The sequence below is a fragment of the Nothoprocta perdicaria genome, unplaced genomic scaffold, assembly GCF_003342845.1.
Source record: "Nothoprocta perdicaria isolate Ctin4 unplaced genomic scaffold, notPer1 scaffold_213, whole genome shotgun sequence".
NCBI lineage: Eukaryota > Metazoa > Chordata > Aves > Tinamiformes > Tinamidae > Nothoprocta > Nothoprocta perdicaria.
This window is the reverse complement of record NW_020455350.1, coordinates 327,351-343,456: the sequence shown is the minus strand read 5'-3', so window position 1 is coordinate 343,456 and position 16,106 is coordinate 327,351. Positions and strand designations below refer to the sequence as shown.

Below are 16,106 nucleotides of genomic sequence, written 5' to 3'. Positions count from 1 at the left end.
AAATCCTCGACCACTGCTCCAGTACCTGAATGTGCTTTCTTTGCTGCCTTTTCTCTCTCTTTTTTTTTTTTTTTTTTTTTCCCATTGTGCTTATTAAACCTCCTCCTGTATATTTTCTAACTTGTTAACACCATCAGTTTTCTCTTGTCCACCTGAGGTCTCTCGCAGCAGCCTCCTTGCGTTGTTTTCATTTTTGACCTAGGAGCTGACCTTAACCTCTTCCCCTCATCCAAGTCTCCATGCCACCTATCCTGAGGATATTGCATTTCCATACTAACATGTTTAATACTCAGGGTTAACACCACTTCCCAAGCTAGTTTAAACAAGTACTCTCACAGCTCCCAGGTGCACACCCTGATGTCCCCCCGTGACCACTACCTTCCTGTGGTCAGCACCACCCTGCTCAACCTGCCTTCCTAGATTGGGAGATGTTGGTTTTCCATTGTATTGGGTATATCATGAGACAACTTGAGGGCTCGAAGGACTATCCTGCTCTCCTCAATTATGAATTTATCTTCTTCCCTCTCAGAACTTCACTGAACCAGTGACTGTCCATATGCATATTAATGGTATGAATAAGTGACAGGTATTTTTGCATGCCATCAATAATAAAGGTCAGCTGGTAGCTTTTCTGCACTATGTGAGTTGCTGTGGCTTCTTTCTGAGGGAACTGCACTGCTCAGTTGCCACAAAGATGGGTGGTTCAGTTGCGAAAGGATTAAGACTGTATGCATTGTTACAGAGCCTGCATTTGTGAAGCCAAATCCTGATTTCATGAATTATGGGCATCTGATTATTGTTTGTATTCCCAAGGAGCCCAGAATGTGTTAGGCACAGCTCACAAAAGACAATGCTAAGGACTCCACTTGGAAAAAATTACATTTAGACCATGTCTATCTTGCAGTTGGCACAAACTGATACTCACAAACATATACCTAGTCTGATTCTATACTCTAGTCCAGTAGGGCTAGAATAAACAGCCACAAGCTGAAGCATCAAAAGTTCCATGGGAATTTAAGGAAAAAAGTCTTGACAGTGAGGGTGACAGAGCCCCGGGACAGATTGCCAAGAGAGGCTGTGGAGTCTCCTTCTCTGGAGATCTTCAAATCTGCTTGGACGCAGCCCTGTGCCACGTGCTCTAGGTGACCCTGCATGTGCTTGGACTAGATGATCTCTAGAGGTCCCTTCCAACCTTATTCCGTGGATTCTGTGATTCTGTGATACCTGGGAGCTTTCAGCTGGCTACCTCTGGTACTGCTAGTACTGGAGTCACCAGGGTCACGCAGAGCTGCATGCGGGCTGCAGCAGCATGCAGTGCCACATGAGCAGCAGTGTTTGCAGCTAGCAAACACTGAGCTCTGGGCTGCCAGGTGGCTAAAGAGTGCACCTCTCAGGGTAAGACAGAATAAAGTAGTCAAAAGAACTAAAATGAACCAACCTCGGCCTTTCTCAGCCTGTGCGAACTGAGCTCTCCTCCACTTCTTGATAACTGAAGTCTCTATATTACTCCTGTGAACCTTTTCCTGTTGAAACACTCTGGTCCTATTTTAAGTAGCATGTGCAGTGTTTTTTTGAAACTTTTAAACTACTTTCTTAACCTACCACTCTGTGTGACATGAATACTACATGGATACAAGAAACAGATGCAAGAAATCATGCTTGCTTTCATTATTGTTTACTGTGAACTTGGCACATTTTCATGTACTGCTCCCTTTCTCTTTGATTCACATGGACATTTCACACAGTATCAGAGAAAGAATGATTTTTTTAGGAGAGATAATACAGTGATAACAACATACATGTAAGTTCAGGGACTGAAGGGCAGGAGAAGCACAATAAGGCCATCTGAACTGATTCTTTTTTCATCTATTGCGTTTCAGATTGATAGCATTTCTGTGAGAAATGGCAGCAACGGTGGCTCTGGACCAGATTCTGCCCTCAATTACATTAATATAAACTCAGAGGAAATCTACTGACTTCATTGATATTACTCTTAGTCTAGTGAAAGGTCAACATGAAAGAAGGGAGCCAACAGCACCTCATACAAGACCTGGTTCCTTTCACACTTGCTTACAGAGTGTCTTCTACCTTGACTTCTCTTCCTTCATATTTGAATGTGTACATTGCATTACCTGTGTCTATGTGTCTATGCACATATATTCTTGATATGCGTTTAGCTGTATACATATACACACACATATACACACAAAATGATATGGATATGCAAGCTAAGTAATAACTCTTTGGGAAATTTTGGAAAAACCGACATCTACACGGCTGCTTCTCACCTCTTAAAACCACCCGGAATTTGGACTTTGAGTAAACACAGTGTGGCAAAGTATTGTAAATTTATCTCATTCATTATTTCAGACTGGTTATGGAAGGTATGATTTTTTTATAAGCTAAATAAACTTTTCATTGGCATGGTGCAACCAAAACATCTCTGATTTGACATTTGATTGATTATAATACTACAGCAGGAACAAAATAACCACAGGAAAAGATTATCAGCATAAAGAAGGCTTAAAATCAGCTTCCTCCTTCCACATATGCATGGCTCTGGCATGCACTGGTCTAGGCTATAAATACACCGGGGTATTTAATGACATTTTGTAAAACGATTTCCTACAATTTCAAAAACACATGATTAATGTAGTCTAAGTATCAATAGCATCATTCTGGATTTACATCCATGTACCAAAAAGCACAATCTGTCCAGTGCTTAATCCATGTCTAAAGTCAACACTAACAAGTTACAGAGAAGCATCACAACTGGATCATTTCTTCTTCTTTTCCTTTAAGCTTTTTAGAAAAAAAAATGGTGAAAGAGTCCTCACAGATAGTATTGTGCTATCCCAGGAAGAGAAACAGAAGAAATGGAATCCATTTGGATAGGGTTTCATGCAGGAAAACAACCTATACCCATTTTTTTCATTGCTAGGTTGGGATTTTGGTTCTAATTTCTGGCTTCATGAACACACACCTCCAGCTTCAGCATTAGATACTGCCCAAATGAGAATTTATCCTACAATTTAAATAGAGTCATGATGTGACCATTTGTTTGCATTATACACATCTGTATAAATACATCTTTAAAATCTAACCTTGCCATCCCTTGGGAAATTTTTGCTTGCATCAGGACAGTAAAGTGGAACCTACACGCTGAATTCTTCCCTAGCCCTTGCTCCTGACTCTACACCCTAGGCCAGATCCTGTTCCCACACAACTTCCAGTAGCTTCGTGAGAGGTTCCAACGTGGCACATATTCACACCACAGTCTAATCCCCAGGCTTTACTCCTACAGCTAATCTCAGGCAAGGGTCTGTTGCAAATCCAGGGCACAGGGATTTCACAAGGAGTGGAAGACATTTCAGCCGGGACATACCTTTGAAGTCCTGCTGCGCCTTTCCTCTTTCCCGGGACAGTCGCTGGGAAGGAGTCACTCTTCTCCATTGCCCTTGGAACTTTTACTGAGTATTGCTTTGGTTTATTTCAAGAGAAGCTATCGAAAAGCAAACAAAGTGTCTCACAAGACACTACAGAGAGAAAAAACTGGGCGACACAGAAAAAAAATCATCTGAATTAAAATTTAAAAATGGAAAGGAAAATATAGGTGAGGTATTTTTCCATGTTTTTTCTTCCATGATTCTGCTCCTCCATATGTTTTGTCTTTGAAGTCTATGGCTCGCCACTCCTTTTCCATCCCTATGCTTGGAAATTGCTCTTCATGAGGTGGAAAGTGAAGAAAAAGGACAAAAAAGCAGAACGGAGTGAGGAGGAGATGAAGAGGTGCAGGGAGGAAGAAATCTATCGTGTAAAGGTTTCCAAAGGAGGTATGGGGACGTATTCCCCAAGGTCATGTCTTCCATGGAGCCATTTGTGTTTTCAAGCTGTTAAAGACAAACGTAGAGGAGCCGGACTCCACATGCTACGGTAAGTGCAAAATCTCAAAATGCAGAAGCCATCACACCAAGGGTTTCCTTGTCCTCTGATAAAGTCCGCCCACAGTGGTTCCCTAGAAACAGTTCTAGCATCAAGTAGACATCCATTACTTTTTTTTTGCTGTTTGCATTTTATTTAAAAAGTATCTTTTTTCCTAATAATATATAGAATATATAAATAATAATAATTAAAAAAAAAACTATTTGGGTTTTCTTTCTGCTCTCCAACCCATCTGTATTTTTCATGGTTTGCTGATATATATATTAAAAGACAAGAAAATCAACTCTGCTCACTATTTAAAAAAAATATTAAATCCACATTTCAGGTTTCCCAGGAGAAAGAGAAGGGGAGAGGTGGAAGAAAAACAAATTAAAAGAAATAAACAAACAAAAAAATCAGGAAAATCAAAACCTTCTGTCTCTTCAAAGTAGTTGTCAAGAGCTTTAAACACTTGTGCTTTCAGTGTAGACCCCACAGGAAAAAAAAAAACCCAACAAAAAACAACAACAAAAAACAAAAACCCAAGGACCTAAAATTAAAGAAAAAAAAAAGTCATAACAATCCTAGTGGTAGAAAGGACAGCGAATCGCTCAGAGTTTGTGTCTTTTTAGTTATTTTAGCAGCCGCCCTTTTTTTCTGCAGAGGGCGAGCTGCCACCACAGCCACCTCCTCGGCTTGAGAGAGGCTCTTCCGCATCGTCCTCGTCAAAGCCGTGAAAGGTCGAGGTGTCGCTTTCGGACGTGGAACCGAACAAGTCCTCCGTGGTGCGAGCTGGCGCTGCTTCGTCCCTCCTGCCTTCTCTTCCCAAATGAGCTGACATGTATGATGAATATATCAGCACATGGGTTAAGCAACAGGCATCATTATCATCATTTTTTTTTTTTTTTGCAATCATCATCATTAGCAAACAATTCAGGCTATCGAGCTCACAGGTGTGTGCTTGTATGTGCCCGCGCACCTCAACAACATTGCTTGGTAGAACTGCAGTTAGAAACATAAAAAAGGAGCAGGTTCTTCCTAAAAGGAAAAAAAAAGCTACCAACACGGGTGCCCACAGGTACGGCAGCGAAAGGATTAATGACGTTTTCCTCTCTTCAAAAGACATTTAAGTATTTTCTTGTGGTTACTTACATCAATTTAAAAAGATTTTTAGACCATATAAATAATTAGACGCCATTAACTCTAAGCACAATGACTGTCCTTCAGACTGGCATCAACGGTCACAAATTTCCTACTACGGAAATATAACCCATTAGACGTCTTACCAACCTCACGATTACATTTTATCCCTGCCCTGCACCTGATGCTAAAGAGGCTCCTCCTCTGAAGGCAAAATAAAGCATGTCTGTGAAAATAAACTAAATAAACACTTCTATTCCAATTTCATGGCATCTCCTTCAAAACACCCGCCCCCCCCAAGCCAAGTACATACAGTTCAACTACTAAAACAGCTAAGATGAGGAATGACCTGTCTTGGGGGGCACTGAGAAGTTCCAAAGTGTGAGTCAGTCCAACTTCCAACATGGAACAGGAAAATCTCCACACACAACATCAAGAGCAGCAACAATGACAACAATAACATTAACAAAAGGAAGACTCTTAAAATAAAATATCCAAATCAGTGAAACTGAAGTTTATTTTCTCTCTTCAGTCACATGTGTTAGGTGATTAATAGTACACCCCTTAAATTCTCTCTTCAAGAAAGGCAGAGTACCACATGTCTCTTGTGTCCCAGCAAAATGAAAGCATCAGTTTGTAGGGACTGCTACTTTATTATTCAGAAACACTAACATGATATTAAATAATCAAGTGTTTGGTCCCCCTCCAGCTACAAGAATCAGCCGAATAACAAATACACTGCATTGCTTAAGAAACAAAGAATTAAATCCTGATCACAAAAAGCAAACGGATATAACAAAATAATTGCTCAATGAACCACTTCATAGAGATGTGATTTTACAGACTTTGTGAAGGGAAGAAACCTTCCAGTTTCCAAGGCCACTCTTTCAGATAATGAAAACGTTCTCCATTATCAAGAAAGAGGAGGATGGCAGCCACCAAACAGTTCTCCTTGTTTTACTTTACAGATTAGTGTGTGTGGTTGCACCTTAATCACTGTCATCACTCATTTGTCACACCACTGCAGCCCCTTATGAATGACCCAGGTGGGTCAGAATCTGTACCAGGATACCATTTAATGGAACTGATTTTGCACAATTTAGGTTACATGCAGAATTACTTACTCTAGCACACTAAGGAAGCGTGGGAATTAACGTGTTAGTGTTGTGCTCTGATACAATCACTGTCAAAGGGATTTAAAGGGCAAAAAACCACAGCTCTGTCTCACCGTTCAACATCAGGACGATGCTGAAATGAGTTATATTGAACTGTGACAATCAAGGGAGAGGGGACCCATTTTGCAAGATGGCACCACGCATCACATGAGCTTCCCCTCTTATTAAGGAGCTAACACATATGCACTAAAAGATCCGTGCTGGTGACTGCACAGCACTCATGAGCGAACCCACGGGGTTGCCATTGGTCCTGTGCTGGCCACTCTGTCACTTCAGCACGTCTTCAGAGGTCACGACAAGGCAGTTTGCCAGGGCTGGGGTGCTCCTGCTCCCACTGAGCTTGGTGAGAGAGTTACTGGGACTCTCAGTGGGAGTACGAGAAGGCCATTCCTGCAGCACAACAACACTCCACGTTGCACTTCAGCCATCACACAACAAACATCTTTCAGTGGCTACAGAACAGAAGCAGCAGCAACAGTGAGCTCCAAGGTCCCTCTGTTTCTTTAGATTTACTGTTAATGGTCTCATCACCACTACTATCATCACTATCCAGACATATCACCACTGGAAACTTGGACTGAAGTGGGAATATGTAGTTGTTCAAGGTCTCCAATTCCTTCTAGCACCACCACCTCCAGCCCCAGCTATAAATAACAGCTCAGCTGGGATAATATTTCCCCCTCAAAAAAAGAAAGATAGAACCATAGAAAACAACAGCCCAGAAATAAAGACAACTCAGGATGAGAAAGACACAATTGCCTACATTTGAAAAGAGAGAAGGGAAGAAAACAGAGAAATAAAAACCTCTTAAAACAAAATTAATGATAGTCATCGTGTAAGAGGATAATTCTTGACAGCTACCCCCGTTCCTACCCTGTAATTTCCTCCCTCCTTCTTTTTTGGATGAAGAAATGCATGAAATGTGTAATCAATGGAAATGCTCGTCATGCAACTTTTATAAATCTTGTAAGTAATTTATAGTTGTAATTGCAGCATTTAAAGACAGAGCCCATTCTTTAACATTGTCATAGGATTTTCTCCTTCCATTTAAAGAACAACTAGTACATGGAACAATGTTCACAGCAGCCAATAAATATATTAAATCTTTATTATTTCGTAAGACCCCATTAGCTTAAAAACGTGAATCCAACAATGGGTTTTATGACACAAAATTTCTCAATCAGGTTTGCTTTCCCACAAACACAGACAAGAGGTAAGACCTCGTTTCCCATTCCCTCCCAGACGTGCTGCCTTTCTTCAAAATCTCCAGAAGCAGCAAAAAAAAAAAAAAATGAATCACACAAATGCTTTCGTACGACAAAGTTGCAAGAAGGAGTCACCTACCAGAGCGCCCACAGTCTGAGCATGATACAAGTTCCTCGGGCCGGCCGCTTTTTTTGTTCATACTGGAGCCTCCGAGGCAGAAGTCACAGTAGTTATTGGGAATGATGACCCCGTCTGGTCCTTTCTGGGCTGCAGTCAGGTTAGAAATCAGTGTTACTTAAAAGGCAATCAGTTTGGACACCTTCCTCTTCTCTTCAATATGATGTTAACGGGTTTTGTTTTACTTTCTTTTAATTTATATATTAAAAATTTCAGTGTCTATCACATTAATACTTCTACAATCTGGAAAATGAAGTCCTTCAAACAGTACCATCTCTATTTCATTACTAATTTAAAGAATATTTTGTTACTTGTATAATTTTAACAGATATTTTAATAGGATTTACTAATGTCCTTAAAAAGAGTTTTTCTGCATCCAAGGTTCCCTCTGAGAACAATGACTTGCTGGTACCAGGCTAAGACATAACGTTAAAATGAAAATTTCCTCAGAGTTAAACTATTTTTTTTTCTGTTTTGGGTTATTTATTTTCTTCCAGTTGTTGATTGGTTGAACTTTTGGGAAACTGGTAATTGGAAGATTGTAGGGAAGGTGGAATTAAGAAATAATTAAAAACGATAATGATACAAATACACCATTCTCTTCCTGCATTATCGTCAGTCCCTGGCATATTTACTAAACAATGATCTTTATTCGGAAAGTGTCCCAGTAAAGTATATCCTCACTTCTGCTAGAGAGAAGTGGTTAGGTTAGCATTTTGATTGCTAGTGGAGAAATATGTAACATGTGCCTACAAAATAAGCAAAAAATGAACAGGAACCAGGTGGAAACCCAGCATACTGACTCATTTTAAGAGCTTTAACAAAATGATCATAAAGTTGCTGGCTGTGCGTTTATTTTCATCTAAAAAGCAGATCTCTCAGTCATTTACTTCTTCCCCCTTCACCCCCTCTTCTGATAAAGTTAATTACCTCTTTACAATGTGCTGCATCTACAGACAAGATATGTGCAATACAAACTCTGTGTTTAGTGATTTTTGGTTTTTTTCTTGTTCTTTATTACATAATTTCACCTTTCATCTGAGTTTCTCAAAGCACATTGCAGGTACTAAGGTCCTAATACCAATGCTTAATGAAGTCAAAAGTCTCTTTTGCCACTGACGGTCACCAAACTGCTAATGGATCCTTATTAAATTTCATGGTGAGGAGGCACCATTGCATTTTTACAATGGAAACAACTTGGAGGTAGAGTGATTAAATGCCTCACTCAGGAATACACAAGAATTCTGTGGTGAGGCCACAAATATAAACAAGATTTGGCCACTGGGCCGAGTAAAGGGCCTTGTTTCTATCATTGTTCAGGATGCTTTAACTGATGTAATACTCTGCAAACACTGACTTCATTTTGCAAAGCATCTTATGAGTCTAAGACTCCATGGAAGTTGTCCTAGAAATAGGATAGAGAATTTAGAAAAAATATATATGCTGAGCAGTCAGTCTAGAGTGCGTAGGATGAATGGGGTGTGATGAAACTGAAAAGATTCTCCTAGACTATTAGCAAGGGAAGAGTTATTCTTGATCACCTCTTTCTTTTTTCCCTTTTTCTTCCAATTTAATTTGTAATATGAGTGCATATAAGCTCATATATTTATATATTTAAATATATTAATATTTATATATACTTATATATATGTCATTCATAACTATAGACCTCACAGAGAGATGTCCCCGAAGGTACATCAATGATGTGTTCAACAATACATCTTCATAGCCAAATAAATTAGTCCAGGCAATGTTATTCTCTTCAACACTTTTCTGTTGTAACAGGTGCAAAAACTAGAATCAATCTTGACTCTAGCTTGATTTCCTCATCAGTGCTGCACAATGAATTAAGCCCTAGGCTAGATCACAGAAGATTTGAGAAATAAAGAGATTTCTGGATGATAGTAAGTGGAGTTCCTATTTTCAAAGGAATTGTGTGCGTGTGAGCTTGGAGACTTAGTTCTGTTTTACTGTAGCTCACAGATGATGAGGGAATTAAGAAACAAAGCAAAGGTAGTAAGATATTCATGAGATGGGCATCATGTATCCAACGCCCAATCCTATTCCCACCCTTTAATCAGTGCAAATGCTCATAAGAAGTATAAGAATGAACACATAAGTGAAAGCAATTAAGTTACCAGCGGCTAAGGTGTCACTGCTTTACATCTGAGACATAGTAAGGGGCTATGTATACACTTCTCACACAAGTTAATCACAACGTAGAAGCTGCTAGCTTAAGCCACATGACAGCTCAGTAATGAGAACTAGCTCATCAAGGTGTGCTAACAAACACAACCATTTCAATCAGGTGGGTATAACCAAAGATTTTGTTCTTGAAGTTTTCACCCAGAATCAGAAATCATTTTAAAGCCAAACCTTGACAACCAGCCATGATCTGTCAAAACCCCTCTGATTTTCGTCTTAAATTGGAAACTGTTAAAACAGATTCAAAGCCTTGATGTCTATATTGCTTGCACTGAAGTGTGCTCTTAGGGGATGGTATTTAGAAAATTGCCTCTTGTTTTTTCAACCTGGTGAGGCTAATTTCATCAAAGGCTCGGTATCCATTTATCTGCCCCAACACAAAATGGATTCCTCAAATGGATTAAGGGGATCCACAGAAAGATCTGCAAAAGCTAGTGAACAGTTCCTCTGTGCCTGAAAGCTCAATCACGTGAAGACAGAAATCAGATGCAAAATGAAATCAGCATTTTCAAATACTTTGGTGTGCTCTTGGTCTGTAATACCTTTTTTCTTCTTTAGCTTAATTGGTGAATTTCTAACTGGATTAAGCTAAATAAAATAAAGACTTGTTAAAAATGCAGAAAAGTGTTCAAATGAGTCTTTCTAAAAAACAAATACTGCATTTTTTATTATTCTGTACTACACTGCACAGCAACTTCTCTATATAGACAAGGCCTAAGAGATCAAACAAACTGAACTGATGTTAAAAAACTTCTGTGCCTTCCTGATTTTGAAGGCATAGGGTCTAAACAGAGTTCTAGTTTCTTTTCTCTTCTTAAAACCTGACCAAAAGGTTAAAATAAAGGGTCTCCTTAAACCAGCTTATAGCTTATGGCTTAAGGGTCTCCTTAAAACCAGACCAAAACCTGAAAGTTACCTTCCTTATGGTTTCATTGTAATAAAATAAACAAATAAGCAAAGGGCGTTTCTAGTCAAATAGCATCACAAAACTACGATTGTTTCTTTCTCCATCCTGTCCTGGAGCCACATGACTCTCAGCAAGAATCTCACTTTTCTAGCTTTTGTGGATGAAGAGAATATCTTGGCTGGAAAACTAGTTCAGAAGAAGCAATTCTTGTCCTTGTTTTTCAACAGGAAAACTCAGAATACAAATATTTTCAATATTTGAAGTTTTACTTCAAACTATGATCCTTAAAAATATACAAGAACTCAAATGAATAGGACCTTGCATTTTTTTCATTTCCTGTTTACTAAATTATTACTTTTAATGATTTGGATTGTGATTTTTAAACACCTGTCTGGAGCTGAAAACAGCACTGAAAAGAGAAACTGGATTCTCTGCTCCCTGATACCAAATAATAATCATATATATTTCCTTAACCCGTGAAGAAACTCATACTTGACTACAGCATAAAAATTGGTCGTGGTTCAAGTGGAGAATCTAGATCTGGTAGCAATTAACCCCTATCTTACGTCATGTCCACATAAGTGGAAAAGCAGTGGAGAACAAGGACCAGAGCAAGTACCTCAATACTGAGGTAGGGGCTGTGCATTGTTTATTTAGGTGAAGAGAGTGAATTGCCTATAATCAGATGTATATGCCATCCAAAAGAGGGATATTTTCTAGCATGTTTTGTCCAGCTCTCACCTATTACTCTTGGGCTTGAGCCAAAACCAATAAATGTCCATTGGCAGTTTTCAATTCAATTCAAAACGCTTTGAATCAGGTCATTTAGTCAGAAAGCAACAAGAATTTCCAGAGCACAACAGAGACCACAGGAACCTCAGCACAAGCCTGAATCAAGTTAATGGAGAAAAGGGGTGGATTTGCTTTCTGATAAAAACAGCCCAGGGCCCAGTTTCTCCTTCCGACGCCTCCCTTTTCCTCAGCGTTCAAACACAAGGCCGCCATTTAGCTGCCAGCACAGTTCAAAGCCAGCCAAGAGCCTCTGCCCGCATTCGTCAGGTCCCCGGGAGGACTTGCTGACACCTAATCCCAACCTACAGGCCGAGTGCCCCCATGTACGGCTGGCTCGCCTTCCCTCCGGGCTCATCCCGCAGCAGGCCGGCCCGTTTCCATGGCAACGCGAGTGCCGGCCTCGGGCCGCCTCCGGTCTTGCCACCTGTTATTGCTTCATCTCCGGAGTGCGAGGAATTGCGCCGCGTCCCCTTCATCTGCTGCTCAACACGCATCTGGGGATGAGGGGCGGGCTCAAACAAGAAACTGCCAGGAAAGAAAAACAAAAAAAAAAAACCAAAAAAAAAAACCAAAAAAAAAGAGGAGAGATAGGGGGAAAAAAACAGTGATTTGACTGATTTCCAGCTCCTGGTAGAACAGGAGATGGATGCCCAGATGGAGACGCACCCACATCTACCACACGTCTACCATTTCTGTGCTCTCCTCACCACTGAATCACAGGCAGGGCTTTTTTCCCCACGGTTCTCCAGGGAGAAAGGTAAATCAACCTGAATTAGAGGAAAAGGCCAGTCTCACTGGGTATGTTTGCACTATCATTAACACAGGAGATAAGCACATTGGTTAAACCCACACTTGGAAGTATCGGAGCACTTGATACAAGGGCCTTCCATCAGGCTCTCAGTGCAGCTTGGGTTGGTAGCGGTACAACGGTGTTGACGTTGCATGGTACTCAACCCAATAAGCTCTGCTTGGAGTGTGTGTACTTGGGTGTAGCATCGGGGACCTGCTGCTCTCCCACAGAGCTACAGCTCCACAGGCCAGTGCTAGTGCAGGACCTCAACGCTGTAGCTATCGCCCCCTTTCCCTCACAACTCGATTCATCTCCTCTTTCAATTAATTGGTGTTGTAGCGATGAAAGCAGCTCTTGCCTTTGCATGGTTGTTAGCATCCCTGGCTGGCCCTCCTTCCTGCATCCCTGCTCCTGAAGAGCTACAGCCAGTGAGTGCTACAAGAAACAAGTGCTACGAGAGGCAGGGGCTTCCTCAGGAGTCATAAGAAGCCTCTCAGTGTGGGGAAAGTAAGAACATTTGATCATATGTTTTACAGGAATAGATATGGCCCTTGTGTTGAACAACTAATGAACAACCTGGGAGGTGGGAAACAGAAGGTATAGCTAGAAAACTCAGCATCAACTCATCAGGTTTTTCAGATCCAGGGAGTCAGCAATCCTGCACCAGAGGGTGCTTTATACAAATGTCAGTGTGCTGATTTTGCAGTCTTCTGTACAAATACCTACAACAGGGGCCAAAATCTCAGGGCTCACCATAAATCCTCGGGAATGGACCACACTGCAACCATCCAGCACCTCCTGAGAATAAGCAGTAGGAGATGAAAACTGGGAAAGCAGACAAAAAGCCCCATGTGTTAAATTATAAATCCTCTGATTTTGAGGGAGATCTCTCCCGAGACTTGGCGCCCAGCCATCAAGATGCATCATTCCCATCAGCTCAAGGAACTCATGGAGTGATTATGCTGCCCAGGACACAGCTTAGTCCAGACAGCATCCTTCAGTATTCATGGATAATTGCCCAGTACCTTGAAATAGGTCCCTGCAATACGGTGTAGACGTTGGATGGGGAAATTGCTCATTGGAGGAATGTGAGAAGGCATAGCACCTGCTTTCAAATTCAGCCAAACCTTTTGGAAATTACTTGGTTCAATTTCTCCATTGGGAAGAAAGAAAAAGAGCAGATAGCAAGACAGAAATAAATATATAACTGTATAAATGTTACCATCCACATCTCCAGAGCTGACACACTATCAAAGCCACACGTGTTTTTCAAAAACAAATTATTTAATCAAGGTGGAAATAGTTCCCCAAAACTACTAATAGGTGCTTCTTCTCAAGTAGGGTTTGACAACTATTAGGCCCAGGCCAGGCAGCATTGGAAAAACAAACAAACAAACAAACCCACAACCCTCCAAAAAACAACTCAGAGCCCTATGTGCCTAAAAGATTGGGGCTCTTCAGTGTTTCCAAACTCTAAGCTATTATTTTCAGCCTTCCAACAAACGCAAAAGTTTGAGATATTTTAGAGCTGAAAAAAGGTTTGAAGTGGAAACGATTCTACAATTTCAGTCTCTGCAATCCTTATTCTTTTACTATCCTGACTTTTAAAATGTAAACTAGCTCTGGAAAAACAAAAAAACAGAGTAAGCTAATGAGACATCAAATCAGGGCAAGGTACATATTTTCACTGAGGAGGCACCTGCTGCAGGGCTTCTTGTCACAAGATGAGCCCTGGTGCGTCCTTGCATTCAGATGTAGCTCCTATCATGTCCCCAGCGAGGATCACCACTGAGGCAGGGAAAAAGTAGGCCTGATGTAGCTTTTCAAATTGATGCTGCTTGTGGAGAGGAACAAACAGCTCGTCTCCAACTGAGGGGCTGACTCTCGTCATTTATTCATGGCCAGCCCCCTGCCTGCATCGAAATAAAAATGTTTCAAAGGCAACTGTGGGGGGGAGCTGGAGGACAGCTTGGAGGCACACTGAGGTTAGCACATTAATTTTTTATCTCTGGAGACTGGGTATCCAATTATGCTTAGAGTACACAAACAACTTTGGCTGGTCTCTCCAGTAGAGATTTATCCACATCATAAAATCTGCCATGCAAGCAGGCACAACCAGCTGATGCCATGAAATAACACAAACAGGTGGTCTTACAGGTCAAATGTGCACGCTAGCAGAGCGGCAGGAGCACAGCCAACTGCATCCTCATGAACTAAGCCTATGGCACACATGGACCAACGCAACAGCTAGGCCAACATCAGCCAGCAGAACATGGTTTATGGCAGGAATGCCCCTGCCCGAAGTGCTTGTGGGCACAAGACCTTTGAGTTGCTGTTTACCCCATCTGCCTTTAACCAATGCTTCACAAAGCAAACTGCCACTGAAAACTCCTCACCTACATGAGCAATTAGCTCCTTTTTAAAGAGGAGGAAGCTTTTCCTTCATGCAGACAGACTATCCTTCTCTCCTAGGCATTAAGTAAGCACATTTATACTAGTCCATTCACTCACACGTACATTTCAATAGATAGAAGTCTAATGAAATTCCTACATGAGAAGTCTCTCAAAATTTGTAAGCACCAGCTGCCCTCAGAGCTGGCCTGTACCCATAAGCTGGGATGGAATAGAACAGCAGGTGTTTTGTGGCAGTCTTGGATGCATCCTGGGCTCACAAATCTCACACTATCAGTGCCAACATGTGGAGGAAAACGCAGCATGAAAAAGCCTGAGAATGGTGTGGGACCATTTTTTTTCATTGGCAGATCTGGGAAAGGAGGAAGCTCACTTTTTAAACTGTTTTTCTATTATTTTCTTTTCACAAATTCATGTGCACACATGTGAAAGACCAGATAGTAAGTCAAAAATAAACACGTGTGTAGGTAGAGGCAAGACTGAGTCCTGAGGAAGGTCCCTGTACCAAGGGCGAGGTAAGACTTACAAACAAAGCAACTAAAGCTCTAGGAGAGCATGGGTGAGATGGCACAGGAAAGACAAAGGACAGGGAAGATTACTGAAGTGTCTTCCATGAGGGAAAAGGTAAACTGCATGTGAGGAAGAAAGACAGAAGGAGAAAGAGATGTAAAACAAGGAAACCTTCTACAGCAGGTTTTCCAGGACAGCAAGATGTGCCAAGGAAGTGGGACTTTGTGGTTGGATCAGCCCACATTCTTTGATACACACCTATGCAGCAGCTCTTAGTTTCAGATGAGTTCTTCCTATCTAATTTCCAGTCATGATAATTTACTGCAGTGTCCAAATTGATCTGTGTGTGAGAAAAACAGTAAAGATAAAAGTGGGGGGAAAGGGAAGGAGAAAGAAAGAGGCCATCAGCTAAACGGCAGTGGCGGCGGAGGAGACGGGCGCACAAAGGCAGGAAGTTGGAGCTGCAGCAGCCGGCCTGAACTTTGCTGACCCGGTGCTCACCTCCCACAGCACGACAAATTCCAAATGGCTCATTTGGATTTGCCTTGCCTCTTCTAAATCACACTGCTCGTATCTCTCTGACACACGGCTAAGCAAATAAGCAGACCCTGCTGTACGCCATATCTCTGGTCCTCCTGTTCAGGAGGTTGCGGATTAGCTGTTTGGATTAGCATCCCCCTCTCTCCCTCCCTCCCAAGCCCATGCAGAGAGGATTCTTGAAGCCCAAAGCCCTGCAACACTGCAGACCTGTCAAATCTAATTCATAACACATGCCTAGCAGTTCTTAGGGGAGAGGAAGGATCTGATGCCCTGGCTCCCCACCACCCCCCTGTACAAAGGGACCATTTAATGACTGCACATTAGCAATGTG

The 16,106-nt window shown here is 41.5% G+C and overlaps 1 protein-coding gene across 6 annotated transcripts in view; it reads right to left on the bottom strand.

Annotated features, from left to right (window-relative positions):
• The window catches only part of DPF3 (double PHD fingers 3), a 161,875-nt gene that overhangs the window by 35,157 nt on the left and 110,612 nt on the right, over positions 1 to 16,106 (bottom strand). For 5 of the 6 annotated variants that reach the window (XM_026038608.1, XM_026038603.1, XM_026038605.1 and 2 more), the window contains one exon: positions 7,581 to 7,709. In XM_026038608.1, the coding sequence (XP_025894393.1) occupies positions 7,581 to 7,709 (129 nt within the window). Of the gene's footprint in view, positions 1 to 4,339; positions 4,756 to 7,580; positions 7,710 to 16,106 lie in introns of those variants that run through there. The other variant, XM_026038609.1, reaches the window with a different exon arrangement.